This window comes from Podarcis erhardii, assembly GCF_964252035.2.
Source record: "Podarcis erhardii genome assembly, chromosome: 2".
Taxonomy (NCBI): Eukaryota; Metazoa; Chordata; class Lepidosauria; order Squamata; family Lacertidae; genus Podarcis; species Podarcis erhardii.
The window spans coordinates 5,818,570-5,839,819 of NC_138498.1; the positions used below are offsets into that span (position 1 = coordinate 5,818,570).

At 46.5% G+C, this 21,250-nt stretch overlaps 1 protein-coding gene across 2 annotated transcripts; it reads left to right on the forward strand.

The window, feature by feature from the left end:
• Window positions 1–1,528: 1,528 nt before the first annotated feature.
• DDX23 (DEAD-box helicase 23) lies at window positions 1,529–18,830 on the forward strand. Of its 2 annotated transcripts, none has more exons than XM_081851263.1 (17): window positions 1,529–1,645; window positions 3,407–3,603; window positions 4,860–4,970; window positions 5,662–5,758; window positions 6,249–6,314; window positions 6,526–6,664; window positions 7,025–7,158; window positions 8,262–8,374; window positions 8,753–8,896; window positions 10,236–10,461; window positions 11,227–11,372; window positions 12,995–13,172; window positions 13,684–13,926; window positions 15,321–15,472; window positions 16,385–16,493; window positions 16,963–17,137; window positions 17,866–18,830. In XM_081851263.1, the coding sequence occupies exons 2-17, from the start codon at window positions 3,407–3,409 to the stop codon at window positions 18,087–18,089; spliced, it is 2,454 nt and encodes an 817-aa protein (XP_081707389.1). In that variant the 5' UTR covers window positions 1,529–1,645; the 3' UTR covers window positions 18,090–18,830. The 2 variants fall into 2 exon arrangements, with proteins under 2 accessions (XP_081707389.1, XP_081707388.1); XM_081851262.1 differs by having other exon boundaries at window positions 1,557–1,855.
• The last annotated feature ends 2,420 nt before the right edge of the window (window positions 18,831–21,250 follow it).

A 21,250-nucleotide genomic window follows, 5' to 3' on the forward strand; every position in this document is an offset into this window, starting at 1 on the left:
AACCTCCACAAGCAGAAATGCTTTCTAATGCCAGCCCTTCGACAAGCTGAGAAGCCAGCAAACCTCCAAGAATGAAATTAATCATGGTGGCACACAAGAGTTTGTGGTGTGCCATGTTTTTATTGCTATTTTTTTGCTCTGCTTTATACTGACAGGCACCTTGTGAATCCTTAAGAGTTTAAAGGGGGAAATATGGGAAACTTCCAAGAAACAAAAAATAAAAGAAATTTGAACCCGCCAGTGCCCGTAACTTTGATACAGGCTGGGTGCGCCCTCTAATGCCTGCTGCACCAACCTGCAGCTACAAATCAAATTGAACTCACAACCAAAGGTGGCACCTCGGGTTGGCTGGCTATTTCAAACCTTTTAACCTATCATTCCGTATAGTTAAAGCTATAAAGGTCTGTATAGTTAAAGCTATGGTTTTCCCAGTAGTGATGTATGGAAGTGAGAGCAGGACCATAAAGAAGGCTGATCGCCGAAGAATTGATGCTTTTGAATTATGGTGTTGGAGGAGACTCTGGAGAGTCCCATGGACTGCAATAAGATCAAACCTATCCATTCTTAAGGAAATCAGCCCTGAGTGTTCACTGGAAGGACAGATCCTGAAGCTGAGGCTCCAAGACTTTGGCCACCTCATGAGAAGAGAAGAGAAGACTCCCTGGAAAAGACCCTGATGTTGGGAAAGATGGAGGGCACAAGGAGAAGGGGACGGCAGAGGACGAGATGGTTGGACAGTGTTCTCGAAGCTACCAGCATGAGTTTGACCAAACTGCGGGAGGCAGTGGAAGACAGGAGGGCCTGGCGTGCTCTGGTCCAGGGGCTCTGGTCCAGAGTCGGACATGACTAAATGACTAAACAACAACAACCTATCATTCAAGTCAATTTCAAACATAATTACGAAATCACAATAAAATCCAAACCAGCACGTAGTCAAAGTGGTGATTCAGGTTTGTTTGTCTTTTGCACTGGCTGGTGGGGTGTTTTTTGGGTGGTAGTTGTGGTTTTGCGGGGGAGGCGGCAGGGTTGGCCCCATTTTGGCACCTGGGGGAACCACAAAAGGAAACCCCTTCCTTCCCACCAGGGGAAAAGGGGTGAGCGAAGATCCGCATCAGGAACAACGGTGTGAACGCAGGGCGGCGGTGCCTCTGCGGGGGGGGGGGGCGCTCCAGCGAGTTCCTTCGCAGGAAACCCGTCTCCATCCCCTCGCATGAAGGCAAGCCTGAGCGAAGTCCCACGGACCCGGCAGAACAACATTTCCCAGTAGCCCCCATGGGGGGAAGGCGGCGTTAATCTTCCGTCAAGATGCCGAAATGCCCTCTGGGAATTGTAGTTTTCTTTTACTTACCTTCCGTTTAGAACGCACAGGCTGCGTACCCCGAGAAGCTTATTTGCAGGGCGAACAGAGCGCCTTCCGAGCGCGGTGCATGCTGGGATTTTTTGTTTTTTCTCTCCCTGCCTCGCGGTTTCTATGGGAAATGTAGTTCTAAGCCTGGGCACTGAGGCGGGAGGGATAGCCCGAGTGGACTTGCTTTCCCATAATGCTCCGCGGCAAACCCGCTGTTGTGACCGGAATCAGCTTTAGTAAGATGGCGGCGATGTTGGCGGCGCAGTGAGTTGCTGGTAACGTCGGGAAGGGCTACAGGTGAGGCGCACCCGCTTCTCCCCCGGCCACCGTCGGTGTTTCCAGCGACTGCAAGTAGGGAAGGCTATCCAAGAAGAAGGGCTGGAGGCAGAAGGGCTGCCGGCTTCAGGTCAGCGGTAGTTGCGGGCGCCTCACGCCGTCGCTTCCCTCGCCTTGGTTTGTTTCCAGACGCTCGGCCCTGACGGGGATGGTGCCAGAATAAACACAGAGGTTTGTGCACCAGGGTTCGTGGGAGGAAGAGACGTTGTTGTTGTTTGTTTGTTAATTTTGTGTCCTACTCCCCCCCCCCCCCATTTTATCCTCACAACAACCCTGTGAGGTAGGCTAGGCCGAGAGTGTGTGACTTTGCCCCAGGTCACCCAGTGAGCTTCATCACCAAGTGAGGATTTGAACTCTGGCCTCCTAGGACCCAGTCTGGCACTCTAACCCAGGCACAGGCAAACTCCAGCCCTCCAGATGTTTGGGACTACAATTCCCATCATCCCTAGCTAACAGGACCAATGGTCAGGGATGATGGGAATTGTAATCCCAAACATCTGGAGGGCCAGAGTTTGCCTATGCCTGCTCTAACCACTACCCCACATGGGCTCCCATGCAGAGTGGGGCATTCCTAGCCTGACTTGAGCTCCACTGTCTTACCTTATACAACACCAAACCCCCTCCAGCCCAAAGATCAAGTATCCCTCCCTCCTTAGGGAGTGAGCTGGGTGAAAGAATTTGAGAAGAGTGAAGTCTTGATTGTTCTGTTGAGCTTTGTGCAGAAATAACTGTGATTGTCATTGTGCATCACATGCCACTTTTTCCGACATAAAATTTTATTTTATGCTCTATTTTTATGTTAAAATATGTTTTATTTGTTACATTTTATTATATCCCACTTTTCTTCCAAAGAGCTCATAGTAGTATTTCCCCCCTCTCCCAGCTTTTATCTTCACAACCACTCTGTGCATGACTGAGGGGAGATATGATCCCGGGTCTCCCTTTTCTCAGTCAGACACTTTTGCTCCTATACCATACCTGCAGTCATAGAACCAGCATGTGAGTCATCAGCTGTAAGAACTGCATGTTCATGTGAACATGCAGCATGCACCTGATCATGACTTTTTATCATGCCTATATGCAGAAGAACTACATGTTGTTGGACATGATGATTTGTGTGTGTGTGCGTGCATGCTTTTTTCCAGTACCAGTCTACAGTATATGAATTTGAAACAATTTCTCATTGGCCGAGTTTAATTTATTTCAGTCTATGTGACATTTATAAATTTGTCCTGATCAATTTTTGGGCTTCCCCTCTAAAAACAGGCCAGCTGTGTTAAAACTGGTAGCAATAGCCTGTTTAATCAGTATTTATTTATTCTAAGAGGACCATGCTGAGAATGGAGTAGAAGGCAATATGCCAAGACTGCCACCTTCTCAAAATAGCCTGCCAGCAAATCCTCTTTCAGAGATGCCATCCCCTCCACAGATTCCTTTTTCGTGTCCAAATCAGTAACTGGGAGGGGTTCAGGTTGCATTTCTTTGGGAATCAGGGGCTCCAGCTGTTGGTCCCTCACCAACTTCCACACCTTGAAAACTTGCTCAGGATTTTAAGAATGACATAATTGGTGTATAATGCGAGGAGTGAGATTTCAGATTCTTAATTAAGCTATATCCACAGACAGTTGGGGCAATTCCATACTTAAGCAGGTCTCCAATCCCCCTTCCTCTTCCTAATAACTTCTGTATACTAATACCATCAACAAAACTTTTTTAATCCAGATGGCTGGGGAAACTGTTGAAAAGAGAGAGAGAGATTCTTCACCCCTCAAGGAAGAGCGGAGACGCTCACGTTCAGCTGAACGAGAGCGAGACAGGAAAGGCTCCCCCGTCACAAAGGACAGGAAAAGGCACCGCTCCCGTGAGAGAAGGAGAGGCAGTCGATCAAGATCCCGATCTAGGTCCAAATCGACTGAGAGGTAAGGCCAGATTATAGGTCAATTTGGTTTGCTGCAAGGATGATGACGGTTAGTCAGCCTTGAGTGTCTTAAGTAAGCAAGGAATGCTGTTAGCTTCAGCTGTGTTTATTTGGCTATTAGTAGGATTCAACAATCCAGCACTGAACTAGATTTTGGACTCAAACCAACGATTTACCGAGGTAGCATCCAGTTTCTCAGAGCAGTTACTTTCAAATGCTTTGGGGGTGCACTTAGTAACAGAGTCACAATCCATTCCCATCAGGAATGGTGCTTACATAAGTTTAAGGACACCCAGTGCATGTCCTTTGTGGACATACTGTTCTGCATCCCTTGTTACACTGGGGCTAGGTAGTCGGTATTGTTGGTTTTGAAATAAAAAATGGGTACAAAGTTTTCCTAAACTACACTGATAGAGCTTGGTTTCTAAGACCTGCAAACATGCATGCTAAACAGATTACAGTGTATCACTTTACTTGATATAACGCATCTGCTGTCTTTGGGGAAGGGAGCTAATAATAATAATAATAATAATAATTAATAATTTATTATTTATACCCCACCCATCTGGCTGGGCTTCCCCAGCCACTCTGGGCAGCTTCCAAAAAAATATTAAAATGCTGTAATACATCAAACATTAAAAGCTTCCCTAAACAGGGCTGCCTTCAGATGTCTTCTAAAAGTCTGGTAGTTGTTGTTCTCTTTGCCATCTGGTGGGAGGGCGTTCCACAGGGAGGGCGCCACCACGAGAAGGCCCGCTGCCTGGTTCCCTGTAACTTGTGAGACTGCAAGTTATTGAAGCCCAACCAATGAAAATGTTGCTCTGTCCTAATTCTCTCCTGAATTTGAGCTGTGGCTAATCTTTTTTTTCCTTTTTCATTTTTAAGAAAGAAAATGGAGGTTCTTATGATGCTGAATTCAGTGCTCTGTGCCAAATTCAGCACTTAAGAGGCACTGTTGCAGAGTTACATCCACTCAGTCTTGATTACATTTATTGTCAATTTGTATGCCTTTCCAGGTCTGCTGTACAGATAAACCACAGCTGTACCCTTTATATAAAGGCTGAGTTGATGGGTATGAGCAAAACATAAAGGGACTATATCCATAGGAGGATGCTAATTTAATTTGGTGGGATTGAACAGTTTCTACAGTTGGTTGGTTGATTTCTATTGATTCAGGTTTCTGCTGTCTGATGGAAAGGGTGGCTTGATCTGTGTGCATTGAAATCAGTTATTCTCATGTAAACCATTTGTTTGTAGAGAGCGGCGATATAAAGAGCGGGAGCGAGACAAAGAGCGGGAGCGCAGCAAGAAGGACCGGGATCGTGAGAAAGATGGGCACCGGAGGGACAAGGACCGTAAACGGTCCAGGTAAAACACTGTTTCCTAGACCTAGACGATGAATGCAGTTACTTCTGAGGTGTTGCAGCTGTTGTGGAATATAGCATTGTTTCATGGGTAGCTGGGGTAGAAAGATGATGAAAAAGTTACCTACAATTTCACCATTTTAGCCTTATGTTTTAATTTAAAGAGAAGTTTCATCTAAATTCTTGGGTTAACAGGTTACTATTACGGGAATTGGGCTCAAGGTACAATGCCTAGGTTGCTGTTGAAAGGGCAGTAGCATCTACAGTTACCATGAGTGCCTGGTGCTGAGGATTTGTTCAATAGATTTATTTAGATTTGGATATATTTAAATATTTATAATCCATACTTTCATAAAGTAGATCAGAATGGTGAGTAACATACAAAATATAATAAAATCAGCAAAGTAGTCCATAAAAATATGATTGAAAACATCAGTGAAACATCAGCAGATACTAGTTGGTTAAAAAGAGAAATTCATATTCCAAAGGCCTGTCTAAATAATTGAAGACATCTAAAAGAAGGGAAGGAAAGTTCCTGCTGAACCTCTACTAGTAGGGAGTTCCACAGGGCAGGGCTTGCCACACTAAAGGAATGGTCCGTCACTGAGGCCAGCTGAACCCGAGGGACTGAACCTAGATCCACCCAGTGAAATACGGTAACCCCAACTCCTGACTGTTCTCTCCCTCTGGCACAGGAGCTCCTCTCCAAGTCGGAACAAAGACTCCAAATCCAGGAAGAACAGAGATTCTCGCAGAGATGATGATGATGATTCATTGTCAAAGAAGGAGAAGGTAACTGCATGTACCTTCTAGATGTCCAGTGCTTGTCAGAACATGTACACTTTGGGTGGGTGGGTTTGAATTCCCCACAGCACCCTGATTCTTTTAATTTGAGACCTCTTTTTATTAAAAATTACAAGTCCATGTATATTTTTCAAAGTGTGTTTCTAGGATGGCATAGATCCTTTCAGTCTTTTGTTGGTTGAAAGGCCTTATACTATAAATCTCTGGTATGTTTCAGTTCTCTACTTCTTTATACAGTATCTCTGGAAAGTGCTTACTGTGAGATGAAAGGGCAGCTCTTCTCAATTAATCAGGCTACTGAAAAACAGTTTTTTACATTCTCTTTCAACCTTGCTACTTTGGAACTTTATAGCATAGCACTTTTTCCGTACAGCCAAAAGTATAGCTTCAGTGACAGCAATTCCTACTTTTTGGGTTTCTCTCTCCCACCCCACTCACCTCCACCCCTGATTTTAACGTTCACTTATTTTGTTCACAGGCCCAGCCACTTTCTCTGGAGGAGCTTCTGGCCAAGAAGAAAGCTGAGGAAGAGGCTGAAGCCAAGGTAAGAGCATGGAGCATGCCTCCACTTTCTTTTCCCCCACCTACCAATTCCATTTTCGCCCGGGTGAGACCAGCAGGTGGGTGTATTGGATTACAGCAAGCTGTGTGTGTCTAAAGCTGAGCTTTGCTTCCTGGCATCTTCAGCAGTTCTTGATGCGGGAAGTACGCAGGGTTTCCTTGCATGCTCAACATCTTGCTCTGATTTCTTGCAGCCGAAGTTCCTTTCCAAGGCAGAACGAGAGGCCGAGGCCTTGAAGCGACGGCAGCAGGAGGTGGAGGAGCGGCAGCGGCTCATAGAAGAGGAGAGGAAAAAGAGAAAACATTTCCAAGAAATGGGGAGGAAGATGCTAGGTAAAGATTACCTCCCAGGAGATCGTCAGGTACAGTGGTACCTCGGAAGTTGAACAGAATCTGTTCCAGAAGTCCGGTCGACTTCCAAGATGTTCGGAAACCAAGGCACGGCTTCCGATTGGCTGCAGGAAGCTCCTGCAGCCAATCGGAAGACGCATCGGACATTCGGGTTCCAAGGAACATTCACAAACCGGAACACTCACTTCCAGGTTTGTGGCGTTCAGGTGCCAAAACGTTCGACTTGCAAGGCATTCAGGGTCCAAGGTGCAACTGTATTCAGCTTCGGGGGCATGATGTGATTCCCTGCTCTGAGCATGTGTCCTGATGCCACATTTCCTGACATTCTGCCATTTACTACAGAAGACCCCCAGGAGAGAGAGCGGCGTGAGCGGAGAGAGCGCATGGAACGAGAGACCAATGGCAATGAAGATGAAGAAGGGCGGCAAAAAATCCGTGAGGAGAAAGATAAGAGTAAGGAACTTCATGCCATCAAGGTAATGCTAGGCCATTTCATTTTCTCTCTGTAAGAAGTATGGAGATGAAGATTAATGGGTTTGAGCAAGGGGACTGGGATAGGAGAGTGTCTTTGATGTGCATCCAAGTGGCTGAAGTTTAATTCATTGATCAATTTAATGCAATCATACCAGTTTTTTGAGTGAATCATCACAGTTTTCTATGTCCTGAAAAATATATTATTGGTGTGGGTTGATTGTCACAGTAGACCCACTCACAAAATCAACCTGACAGTGCCAACGTACTTTCATTCTCCCCAAAAGCCAGCTTTAGAAAATGGTCCGTAAAATTGTTTGATCACTTTTCATCGCTCATATCTTGTCCTTTACATGACTTCATAACCTTAAGGCTAGGCTACTGTAATGACTTTTCTTGGGGGGTTCCTGAGTTTTTGAAATGTACACCTGAAGAAGAAAGCAACAGCCCAGTTCTTAACAGGAACACGTCTTCAGACACAGCTGTTTGGAGTTTTCAGCATTGGAATAAAAGGCTTTTTTTTCTCTTTGCTGCGGCAAAACTGGGCTGCGGCAAATTTATTCTTCCTGCTTTTTCCTGGGTCTTCGTTCCCAAAGTCCAATGATGATACACATGTTTTCTGGGCTGGGAATGAAAAGGATGATGTGGATATGAGCCCAAGTGAGCAAAAAGCTGATTTGGGAACCAATGCAGAGTCTGAACTGTTAGCCAGGGTGTCCCAAGTTCAAAGTGCACTTCTGTCGCTACAGGGCCTTAGGGAAACTCTTGTCTTGTCAGCCTCAGGGACTTATCAGAAATATGAGGAATAATAATACTGACCCACCTTACAGGGCTGTTATATATGAAGCGTCTGGAAAACTTAGAAAGAGCAGCATACGTGTTTATTGTAACTTTGTATTGGATTATAGCATGCTTTAAGGTACATTTTGCTCCTTGGCGTGTTCAGCAACAATCCTTGTCTCTTCACGGTCAGACTGAATTCTTGCAAAGGGAGGCACATAGAGTTTCCTTGCAAACTTCCTTTGTGTTTCATTGGGAAATGTTGCCTTGTTTTTCCTTTGGAAAAGTCTGAGAGGGTATGAACTGAATAAATACCATGTCCCCTTAGGAGCGGTACTTGGGTGGGGTCAAGAAGCGGAGACGCACTCGGCATCTGAATGACCGCAAATTTGTCTTTGAGTGGGATGCTTCCGAAGACACTTCCATTGACTACAATCCCCTGTGAGTATTGCTGTGGGAGGCGGGTTCTGTATGGGATGCTACTTCAGAATAGAGAGACTGGTGTCCGCAGAGCCACATATCTATCCTTGCTCCTGGGAAGAATCTGAAAATCCCATTTCCTCCTTAGCCAGTATAGCTGACACAAATGAACCAGGAATATTCCCAGCCCTGTGAGAGGAAGATGACTAGAGGTCTGGGATTTGTAGAAAAACTACATCCTTGTACCCTAAAAATACAAATTCTCACATGGCAGTGAGTTGTGCAAATTAAGTAGGGCTTGTGGAAAAAATTGAGATAGGGTTCTGGGAGTTCCTAAGCAGATTCTAACCACCTACAGTTTGGAGTGTATACAGTACCATCTGACATTCTGTTCAACAGGTACAAGGAGCGACATCAGGTTCAGCTGCTGGGACGTGGCTTCATTGCTGGCATTGACTTGAAACAGCAGAAGCGGGAGCAGTCGCGTTTTTATGGAGACCTGATGGAGAAGCGGCGCACGCTGGAGGAGAAGGAACAAGAGGAGTAAGTTACATCCAGGGCGGGAGGGAGGCAGGTGCTGGTGTTGCAAAGTTTATGATGACATTTCCCCATTAGATGAGGGAACAGTAAACTTTTGTGGTTTTGCTGGATGTTGGTGTTCAGGTGGGTGTGGGAAGACATTCTGTGCTTTCATCACATGTACAAGGATTAGTGGTTTGTTTGTTTTTTCAATTCAACCAACCAAAACTCTCTGACAGGGAAAGTCAGACTCTAAGAGTTCATTATGAGGAGTGTAAATCATGCAAATTGTTCAAATTATATGCATACACAATTAATAGATCAAGTCCATTGTTGGTTTTTTTAGCCACACATGCCATTCAGCATCTACAGAAATAATGAATAGGTTACTTGAGCCAGCTTGTGCTCACCAGTTTTCTTTTCTGGCTGGAGTTTTGTGCCTTTAGCAGTGTGGCTTGCAAAACCTCGCCACAGTGGCAAAAAGTGGCGGCAGTCTGCAAGTTCACCTGGTGGTAGTAGTAGGCGGTGGTAGAAGCTGTGGCAGCCTGCCTCAGTGAGGCCTTGTAGGCTGCCACTACTGCTGCTGCCACTGCAAGACCTTGCAGGCAACCATTACTGCTACTGCCATGACAAGGCCTTGCAGGCTGCCACCACTTCTAACCCCCCCCCCCCGGCCATTTCTGATTCTACTGTTGCCAGGCTGCTGCCGCTGCTGCTGCCAATAGGCATGCTGGCAGTCTGGCATTCCCAGATTATTTGTATTCACTATGACTCATTGCTGTACTGTGGATTGTCCTGAATACCACCATTGGGTAGCCAAGCCCAAAACTAAAAGTCCTGTTTGGATGCATTTTGCCTTGACTAATTAAAGTGATTAAATCAGTGATTAAAGTGACCATGAGGTGATTGATAATATTGTCATTTATCCGTTTTAGACCCCTAAGTAGCAGCAGTTGCCAGGACATTGTCATTTTTGCCTTTGCGTAGTTCCATGCTTATTTCAGACCTTGTGGTAGATTGTGATGTTTTGCTGGTGATAACATTGCAATGTTTAAGTGGGGATACATTGCAATGTTGAAAACTAGATGTCGCCTAATCCTCGCACATACTGTGATTCGTGATATATTGCTAGGTAAAATATTATGAAACAGTTATCGTGATGTGAACGTCTAACCGGTTTTGGATGATATCTCAATATATCGCCCAGTCCTATTCCTGACATAGTTAATAGGTTGCAGTAAGCAAAGTTTTGTGCAAATGTAAGAGCTGCCCTCTTCCAGTTTGCTGGGGTTTTTCTTTGCTTTTGTCTTCTCCCATTTTGGCCTGCCCATTCTGACCCTGTTGGGATCTTCCTTCTTCGTAGGGCACGTCTGCGCAAGCTGCGTAAAAAGGAGGCCAAGCAGCGCTGGGATGACAGGCATTGGTCTCAAAAGAAACTGGATGAGATGACAGACAGGGACTGGCGTATCTTCCGGGAGGACTACAGCATCACCACCAAAGGAGGCAAGATCCCCAACCCTATTCGTTCCTGGAAAGACTCTTCGCTGCCCCCTCACATCTTGGAGGTCATTGACAAATGCGGCTACAAGGTGAGATGCAAGTCACTTCATAGAGATGGATTGGCCCTTCTGTTAACCATTGAAACTTCAGTTTACAGTGGTGCCCCACAAGACGAATGCCTCGCAAGATGAAAAACTTGCTAGACGAAAGGGTTTTCCGTCTTTTGAGGTGCTTCGCAAGACAAATTTCCCTATGGGCTTGCTTCGCAAGATGAAACGTCTTGCGAGTTCTTGCGAGTTTTTTTTCTTTCCCCCCCTTTTTTACGCCGCTAAGCCGCTAATAGCCACTAAGCCGCTAAGCCGCTAATAGCGCTAAGCCACTAATAGCCGTGCTTCGCAAGACGAAAAAACCGCAAGACGAAGAGACTCGCGGAATGAATTAATTTCATCTTGCGAGGCACCACTGTATTTTGAGAGACTGTATAAGTGTATATATATATATATATATTATAAGATATTTATTTATATTTTAACAGAAAAGAAAAGCATCAGAAAAGTACAAAACAGACTAGTGTATATTTTAAATGCTGCTTTAAAATATAAAAGTTTATATTTTAAAATGATCATTTAAAAAAAATGATCATTTAGTTTATGGGTGTGGGTGTTGTTGAACAGGGACTGAGCATCATGGCTTCTGGAGATCAGCTTTGTTCTTGAAAAGACATAATTGTTTTGGATGTTGGGAAGGGCTGAGAGTCAGGATTCCTGGTTCTGTTGCTGACTGTTTGAATTCCCTTTGATTCCTCCCAAGAAGTCTAGTGCTTTCCTGAAGGTTTTATGCCCCGTTTTCCACAGGAACCAACTCCTATTCAGCGCCAAGCCATTCCTATTGGTCTGCAGAACCGTGACATCATTGGCGTGGCAGAAACTGGCAGTGGTAAAACAGCTGCCTTCCTTATCCCATTGCTGGTGTGGATCACAACACTTCCAAAGATTGACAGGTGAGGGACGGAGTGATGGATGCTGCGGCAGGTTAGGCCTCTTTTCCAGAGGGGGGAAAAAATGAAATGGACATTGGAGGGTCTTGGTTTGGGTCTGGGTCAATGCTCACATGCAAATGATTCTTCAGCCACCACGGTTTGCACTGGCCAGGCATTCTTCTGTGAGGGAGTGATATTTATCTAATATCACACATCAAGTACAATGGTACCTTGGTTCTTGAACTTAATCCTTTCTGGGAGTCCGTTCAACTCCCAAAAACGTTCGAAAACCAAGGTGCGGCTTCCAATTGGCTACAGGAGCTTCCTGCACTCAGTTGGAAGCCGTGTTGGATGTTTGGCTTCCAAAAAAATTCCACAAACCAGAACACTTACTTCTGGGTTCGTGGCATTTGCCAATTTGTTCGGGAACCAAGGTACCTCTGTAATCTGTTTGGGAAGCCTTTGTAACCCCCCTAGTATTTCAGTAAATTTTGGTGGCAAAGCTCAGAATTGTGCTAGTCGCTGCTCACCCCTGTTTTTGTGTGTATGTGAGAATGAATGAGAGGTGGGGAGATGAGGATTTTTCTCCCATGGTAAAGCCATTGCTTCCAGGTGTGCAGCTTTGAGTGAGCAGGACCACAGTCATGGCCTGATAACAAACGTAAGAATTGCTTTGCTCACATTGACAAAAAAAGGTCCATCTTTGTCCAGCAATGCTGTTTCCATCAGTGGCTACCCAGAGACTTCTGGAAAGCTCACAAACTAACTATGCTGGAGATAAGCCAAATCACCATTGATAGAAGGCTCCCCGCCCCCGCCCCCCACTCCCTTGTACACTGCAGGGACCTCCTTGCAGCTTTTGTTGTGCTCAGGCTAAATGGCTGGTGTCAACTTATGAACATAGAAAACTGCCTTGTTCAGAGTCAAACCATTGGTCTGCCTACCTCAGCATTGTCTACACTGACTGGCAGCGGCTCTCCAGGGTTTCGGGCAGGTTCCTCTCCCAGCCCTACCTGGAGATGCCAGGTATCGAACCTTCTGCATGCAAGGCATGTGCTGTACCACTAAGCCAGGGGTAGGCAACCTAAGGCCCATGGACCACAAGCAGCCCACAGGGGTTGTTTAACCAGCCCATGAGCCACCCCCGAACTGAGCCGCCCACTCAGCAAGTCCCCACATGCTGCCCTAAACTAGCACGGTGCAGCGCAAGGACTCGCTTCTGCGGTGGTGAAAATTGAGTCTGCACATGTGCAGACGCCGAAAATCATGTCTGCACAGACGCAGGCACCAGAAACCTTGCTGACCCCTGCACTAAGCGATGACCCTTCCCCAGAAACTGTGGCTTCTAGGTGAGCTTGAAATAATCTGGTTCAGTTGGAAACCATTTACTTCACTGGGTTGACACTTTGGGGGGGGGCCTTGTTTCCCCTTCTCCAAAAAAATTTGCATGGCGCCCACCCTTACTTAATTTTGTTTCAGTGGTAGTCACAAATGTATACATTTCTCACAGTCCAGTCTAGCAGGCGGAAACCTGGGGCATTCTTTGGTTGGGATCCTGCCTTTGCTGCGAAGTCTCGTAGGCCAGAGAGGGATGGTTTCACCCTGTCTGCTTCAGCTCAGCATGTGTTTTTTGTTCCCTGCAGGATTGAGGAGTCGGATCAGGGACCCTATGCCGTCATCCTGGCTCCCACCCGTGAGCTGGCCCAGCAGATTGAGGAAGAGACCATCAAATTTGGAAAGCCCCTGGGCATCCGCACAGTGGCTGTTATTGGTGGCATCTCGCGTGAGGATCAAGGCTTCCGCCTGCGCATGGGTTGTGAGGTGAGAGGGCCACCCTTCTGCTTTAAAAGTTATGGTGGGTGGTCTGTAAGGGCCACAGCCAATGCTGCATCTTCTGATACAACCAACTTCTCATCCTGCAATGGAGCTGCTTCTTCCTCTACTATACCCCCCTGCACACCCTCAAAATCAGCTCCACAGGGTAGGGGGAGATGTTAGAGTAGATTTTAGGGGCACACAGTGGGAGGAGAGGAAATGGAAATCCTGTTGTACCAGCAGAACACTCTTGGCATATTGTTGGCTACAACCCTAAATGTTCACTTTGTGCATTAGCACAGTGCTCCTGTGAGTGATAAATGATGACACCCAATCATAGCTTAATATCCTCTTAACTTCATGGCCTGGCTCACCTTCCTTGCCTGGATAGTATATTGGGAAATGTTGCACTGTTTCTTGAGTTCATCAGGGAAGGATGGGGAAAAGTTGTATGGACACAGGTTGCAAGAGTCATTTCCACCTCCATGTATCTGCTCTCTCTCGCTGAATGCCACAGATTGTGATTGCTACACCGGGCCGTCTGATCGATGTTTTGGAGAACCGTTACCTGGTGCTGAGCCGCTGCACCTATGTAGTACTGGATGAGGCTGACCGCATGATTGACATGGGCTTCGAGCCTGATGTGCAAAAGATCCTGGAGCACATACCTGTCACTAACCAGAAACCAGATACGGACGAGGCTGAAGACCCTGAAAAGATGTTGGCCAACTTCGAGTTGGGCAAGCACAAATATCGGCAGGTTAGTGGGGTTTGGATGCCTTGCTGTCACATCTGGTGTATTAACTTGTAAAAAGTAAAGCACTGGGGTTCAAGTCCACCATTGAGTTCCACCCTTTGACCCAAACACCCTTCCTTTAATCTGACCTGGTTAGCAATGTTTTTAAATTCACATGAGAAATAAGGCACTTTTTTTTTGAAGGGATGGAGGGTGTGGTTGGAGGCTGCTTGTGGGCAGGGAGATGCTTTTATCTGAAAGCTGTTTCTTAGGAAACCATGTTCATTCCAGAGGGCGGTAGCCCACTAAACAGCACAAAGACTTTTAGTTGTGCAATGGAGCTTCCCTGTCTGCTCTTCTCTCCCCATATGCCCCCTGTGTGCCCTGTAAATTTGTTCTGGGGGTTACCTCTATCCTCCAGAGCTGATTTACAGGGTGTGTGGGACGCGGGTGGCACTGTGGGTTAAACCACAGAGCCTAGGACTTGCTGATTGAAAGGTCGGCGGTTCGAATCCCCACGGCGGGGTGAGCTCCCGTCGTTCGGTCCCAGCTCCTGCCCACCTAGTAGTTCAAAAGCACCCTTAAGTGCAAGTAGATAAATAGGGACCGCTTTCTAGCAGGAAGGTAAACGGCGTTTCCGTGTGCGGCGCTGGTGCTGGCTCACCAGATGCAGCTTTGTCACGCTGGCCACGTGACCCAGAAGTGTCTTCGGACAGCGCCGGCTCCCGGCCTCTTGAGCGAGATGAGCGCGCAACCCTAGAGTCGGTCACGACTGGCCCTTACGGGCAGGGGTACCTTTACCTTTACCTTAGGGAGAGGAGAGGGCCCTGAGACCTCTGGGTATAGGGCTGTATAATAATAATAATAATAATAATAATAATAATAATAATAATAATAATAGTCCTTGTGCTAATGGAACTGATCACTTGGGTTCCACCCAGAGTTCAGATTCATAGGCACAAAAGGTGAGGCGGTGAAGAGGATGGTTGATGTTAGTGGCCATTCCCTTTTCCGTGGAACATACTGAGTGCTTGAAAGTGTGCTTTGAGAGGGAGCGAGGCAGAACAAGGAGAACATTTAAGCTTGGGCACCATTCACAGTAAAAAAAAACCAACTTACCAGCCAGAAGTGGTAAAATGGTAGGATTAGATGCCCTTTGCAAGGTGAAGGGATCATTGATTTCCTTTATTTCTAGCTAAAATACCGCAAATGGAAGTGTGGAGACTTGTTTTAGCTATGATTGGAGGTAACTTTCTTAATAAAAGAGCTCTCTTTGTACATATTCCCTGCAATGTGATAATTTGTGAAAATGCATCCCTCCCCTTTTCTGCTTAAATTGGAGGAGTTCCATTATGTGGGAGGAGAGGCAGACTGCCTTGCACTCATGCTCTCTCTCTTCTCTCCCCCCCCCCCCGCAGACTGTGATGTTCACAGCCACCATGCCCCCTGCTGTGGAGCGCCTGGCCCGCAGTTACCTGCGCCGCCCAGCAGTGGTCTACATTGGCTCTGCCGGCAAGCCCCATGAGCGTGTGGAACAGAAGGTCTTCCTCATGTCAGAGTCGGAGAAGAGGTAATCGCTGGTGTGGGAGGTTGCGTCAAGGGGCTTGGTTTGTCTAGGTCAAACGAGGTAACGGAAGCCTTTGAGGTTTGGGCCCTCAGGTGTGGTAGGCATAGAACATAGAACTGTGTTTGTTTTTATTGGCACAGAGCTCTGTGCTTAAAAAGAGAACCCTTTGCAGAGGCATTTCACATCCATTTTATGCTTTTATCTTCGCTCCTTCCAAATTGTGGCATAAGCACATTTCTGGCTATGAAGTAAAGCCTCAACCCAAACATGGGGCTTCTGCCGTAATGTAATTTCCAGAGATGGGCTACGTGGAATGAGCCAGCATTCCTCATGACTTGAACCATGAAACAGTTCCCAGATTACTCAAGCAGAGTGGGTGGAGGTCCAAAGGAACCATGTACCCTCTTGTCGGGAAACTGAAAATACCAATGACTTGAAACGTGTGGAGAGAAACATGGTCTTGCACTTACAGTGGGGTGGGATCAGTGGGTCAGGATAACGACCAGTGCATCCTTTCCTTGGTGGGAGTGCAGAAAAGAGAACGTGGAATGTGGCTTAGAGTTGCAGAGGGACCCCAGAATATCATTCAGTCCAGCCCCCACCCCCCATATGCTTACTTGAATCTGGGTGCACCTTTTAGTTACGTGTTACAAGTTCTAGCCCTCCTTTCTGCCAAGCAGCTCTAGGCTGTACACATGGCTACCCCTGCCCAGTGTTATTAGTGTTGTTGGATGTCATGGTACTGAACTGTTCCAAATGATAATACAGAGATGAGGCATGTCTTTGGCACGGACGGTTAGAGATGTGTGCCAGAGGGCAGGGGTACAATGTAACATTTCTGCTGAACAAATTGCATCTTCAGACCCCACCATCGTGCCTCACCTGTTTGCATCTCCTCTCATTTCCCCTGTACAGGAAGAAACTGCTGAACATTTTGGAGCAGGGCTTTGACCCACCCATCATCATCTTTGTGAACCAGAAGAAGGGCTGTGATGTGCTGGCTAAATCCCTGGAGAAGATGGGGGTAAGTGGTAATCTCAAGAACTGTAAGTTCAAGAACTGCAGGTCCTGTGTCAAAGTATCTGAGGCCCATGTGCGGTTAGCCAGCCCATCTTTGAGGCTCCCAGAATTGGCATCCTTGTGTCTTTTGTCAAACTTTGGGAAGATACGTAGGTGTTTCCTCTCACACTATCAGCAAATTATCAGAATAATGTGGTGTAGCTGTTGAGTTTATGGCAGCTGGTAAGACATCTTCTGGCTGACTCTGCTGAGCCCCACCCCACAAGCCCCTTGCAAGGTAATCAAGATCTCTTGATATTCACTAGGAATGTCTGGGAATGATGGAGCACTCTGCCCCGGTGTCTCCTTTTGAAACACTTGGCTGTCTTTCTCTCTGGAGGAATTGTTGCTTGTTCATTGCCTTCTTGTTACTGTCCTCCTTGCCCAAACAAACATCTGGCTTAATGTAACCCATTGCTCTCCCATCTCTGCAGTACAATGCCTGTACCCTTCATGGCGGCAAAGGTCAGGAGCAGCGAGAGTTTGCCCTCTCCAACTTGAAGGCTGGTGCCAAGGATATTCTGGTGGCCACAGATGTGGCTGGACGTGGTATCGACATCCATGATGTGTCCATGGTGGTGAACTACGACATGGCCAAGAACATTGAAGGTGAGCTGTCCAGTGCTCTCTGCCTTTCTATAGAGATCTTCTGGGCACTTCCTGGGTCTTAGAACAGAAACCTCTGTGCCTCTGAGGCATGGCTTCACCAATTTGGGCCACCTAACTGGAGAGGCGGGGTGGACGTGGTTGGCATGCTGTGCTGCTAAAGTCACAAAATTGATGTAGGTCCTTCTAACTTCACGTCTGGGAGTTGGCAGTGTGTAGTCACAAGGTGCACAAGTTAGAAAGTCTGGGTCAAAACTTGTCTCTGCTGCTTTGGGCAAGCCCTTCTGCCTCAGCCTCCTCTGCAATATGGAGTTATTAGTGATGGCCTACCTTTTTCTAGGACTGTTGTAAGGATTAATGTGATGTATGAAGTGCTTTGAACACTGAAATTCTATACTAATGCTTCATCTTCATTTTCATCTTTAATGGCTTATCTGTAACTGTTAAAGGGTGATAGATTCAGGCAGGTAGTTGTGTTGATCTGATGCAGTAGAAATATATATAAAAAAAATTAAAATTGTCCAGTAGCACCTTAGAGACCAACTAAGTTTGTTCTTGGTATGAGCTTTCGTGTGGACACACACACACACACACACACACACACACACACACACACACTGTTAAGGAGTGGTCAGCCTCTGTCCTTGACCCTGTAGTATGAGCCATCATTTAGATTTTCCATCCAGCACCAAAGGTTAGCCGCATTTTAACACCTTCCTTCCTCCTTACAGATTATATTCACCGCATTGGCCGAACAGGACGAGCTGGCAAGAGCGGTGTAGCCATCTCTTTTGTCACCAAGGAGGACTCTGCTGTCTTCTATGACCTTAAGCAGGCTATCCTTGAGAGTCCGGTGTCTTCATGCCCTCCAGAACTGGCCAACCACCCAGATGCACAGCACAAGCCGGGAACCATCCTTACCAAGAAGCGGCGGGAAGAGACTATCTTTGCCTGAGTCCTGTAGAGTTGCTATTCAAGAGGCCCATCTGTGATTGCAGCCAGGGGACACTCTGGGCCACTGCCTGGAGCCTGGAGCAGACTGAGAGCCTCCTGGTGAAATGGCTCTTTCAGGCCCACTTGCCTAGACCTTAAAGAGGCAGTGGCTTTTAATGTGCTTCCCCCTCCCCTTCAAACGTAGTAGGTACACCCCTTGAGCCACTGATGTGACACCCAGCAAAGAATTCAGGACCAAACAATGAAGACTTCAATCTAAAAAGTTAAACTGTCTCCTTGGGAATCCTGAGCTAGACAATTCTTCCTCCTTCCTTTTTCCTGGAGCTTTGCTTTACATTTGAGTTGGGAAGCTGAGCTAGGCCAGGCCTGCAGACTCACCTTACTGATTTGTGCCACTTGGTGGCTTTAAGCCTGCCACCTCCTCTACTCCATGATCAAGCGAGACTCTGAGGTTTTGCCCCGACTTTTTTTGGGAGGGGGGGTGATACAGCTTGTGGCACTCAGGCTGGGATGCTGCAGGGCCTTCCTTTCCTTCTCTGGTGAGAACATCACCCTGTTTCCAGTACCATGTATCAGGGTGGTAATTTCATGAGGAAGGGTGGGGTGAATTTCTTAAGAAAACTTGATTTATTCAGAGGTTAGTACTGGCTACTTTCAGTAGAAGGGGACAGGTGATGTACAGAAAGACACTCATATTTTTCAATGATGTTTCTGTGCTTCTATAAATCCATGTGAAATGTTACTCAGGTCTGTCTCTTCCTTTACTCCTCCCTTTTCACAGATGCAAGTTCAAACTGTGTCTCCTCTGTAGAACTTGTATTCCTCTGTGTCCTGCTTCTGTGCCTTTTAAATGTAGCAATTGCCCTTACAAGCTATTTTTGAGACTATGAGCTAGAAGCAAGAGAACCAGTTTTGCACTAGTGATATAGTAAATCTTGTGTGTGTGAGGGCAGTAGCAGCATTTGGAACAAAGTAGTGTTTGAAGCATGACAGCTGGAGGTCTAGAATAAAAGGGCAACTTATTTTTGTTAAAAACAAAATGTGTAGAAATTGTTTGTTCTTTATGTCCCTAACCCAAAAGGTTGATGGCATGTTGGACTTAAAACAAACAAAATATTTCTAGCTCAATATCCTCTACACTGTTCTCCAGGGGTTTCAAACAGAAGCCTTTTCTTGTCCTATCTGAAGATGCCTGGGATAAAACCTGGCATGTCTTGATGTCACTGCTGAATGTCTCAGCAAAAATGTGCACAAGTAGATGTTTGAAGAGAAGTGGGACCTTATGTGTGTTGCCGTAAAAGTGAACCATTTGCAGACACCATGAGGCACATGTATTTTTGCAAGTGAGTAGCTCTATGTCTGGTGAGCTGCAGCCCTACACTCCTGTTGCAACCCAAATGAAATTCAACATACAGTGATATCTCTGGTTGCGAACGGGATCCGTTCCGGAGCTTTGTTCACAACCTGAGCAGAATGCAACCCGCGTGTGCGCGGGTCGCGATTCACCGCTTCTGCACATGCACGTGACGTCATTTTGAGCATCTGCGTGAGCAGTGAAACCTGGAAGTAACCCATTCTGGTACTTCCGGGTTGCCGTGGGACACAACCTGAAAAGATTTAACCCGAAGCGTCTTTAACCCGAGGTATGACTGTAATGTGACTGGACAGCACCCCATTCGATTTGTGTAGCCCTCCATGCTTTGGGGTGACTTTACCTTTATTTGCTGGCCTGCTCAGCACTGGATAAGGCAAGAACTGCATGTTGAAAAGCTCCCTTACTCTGCTGCAACTGGAACAAGTGATGCAATATTGCATAATCTGAAATGTAAATTAAGTGCCCAGGGCAAAGAGTATGGATTTTCCACCAATAAATTTGCATTTCCACCAGGAATTGTGATAATGCAGAGATGAAGACATTTATGGTAGAAAGCTGCAGTGCTGAGTTCACTAACTACGGAGTCTGGTTCATTGAAAGCAGGAAGGCCTGTCTTACCGATGCTTAGGACTGTACCACATGGACTTTGAGGACAGTGTTATTGGACCATCTTTGTTCTCTGGGACTGGATAGCCACTTCCACAGCTTCATTTGCATATCTGCAGACTGAATTCTTCAAATGTGCTCTTTAAAAGAGTCCCCACAGCAGGTGCTGGAGTGCAGAGTCCTGAGTGTGTGCACGGGGGGCTTGCATGGGTGGGTAGGAGAGAAGGTACTTCATGTGATAGTTTATTGCTTTGCTCGTTTAACCCAGTAGGAGTATTAACACCTGAAATGCGAAAGGACTCTTGATATACAGATTCAAACCTTCCTTTGGCTAAAGTGCACTTTGTGCTGTGCTTCAGGTAGTGCTGATGGAGGGCAGGGTGTATGCTGCTGAATTGGCGGGCTCCAATTTAAGGCTTGGTGGGAAATGCACATTGAATTATCAGCAGACGTGTCAAATGTCAACGGCCTCCCTCACCTGCCCAGCTTTTTCACAAGTGACAATCGCTTAATGTGTGTGTGTGGCCTTCTCAAGTCCAGCTACAGCCAACTGAACTTCTTTGGGCTGCAGCTAAGCTCTTGAGATTTTCCATTTGATTTACCGGTATGTGTTTTTCTATACCACATTAACTGCCATAGTTTCCCTTAAGGAATCCTTAGGAACGATGGTTTTGTGTGGCACAGCAGAGAGCCTTAGTTCCAGGGAGAGGAACACTTTTTGTCCTGAGAGCCACATGCACTTCTGTGCAGGCTTCCTGGGCAGCGTGTTGGTGGTGGATGGTGGGGCAGAAGTAAAAAATGTGTGGAGCAACAGATGCAACTTTTCCCCTTGTATGGCAGGCTATGTTCCTGCTCCACAAAAACCAACAGGTGTGTCTCTATTCAGGCAAGTGAGTGGCATTGTTGCAATTCAAAGACACATTCCAGTCTGGCAATGTCCAGCCTGGCAAAAGCAACTTGGGCTGGGTGCCTAGGGAGAGTCCTGAGGCCTGTGAAAGGCTTGCATTTGCCAGGAGGTTTCCCCCAACCCTCTCCTGTCCTAGGCTCTGCCTCAAAGAACTAAACAATGCAGCAAAGAGCTGTTAAGCCTCTTTGAAGGTTTTTGCAAGAAGTATCGCGTTTGTGAGTCAACACTGAACACACCTAACCCAGTTCACAGCAGGCCCTACCCATATTGCCTT

Excerpts from the sequence above, each read along its gene's own strand:
- DDX23 (XM_081851263.1), top strand. The coding sequence starts at position 3,407 with ATGGCTGGGGAAACTGTTGAAAAGAGAGAGAGAGATTCTTCACCCCTC. Across the intron at positions 6,665-7,024 it reads AATGGGGAGGAAGATGCTAG|AAGACCCCCAGGAGAGAGAG; the intron begins GTAAAGATTACC and ends CATTTACTACAG. Across the intron at positions 15,473-16,384 it reads ATGTCAGAGTCGGAGAAGAG|GAAGAAACTGCTGAACATTT; the intron begins GTAATCGCTGGT and ends TCCCCTGTACAG.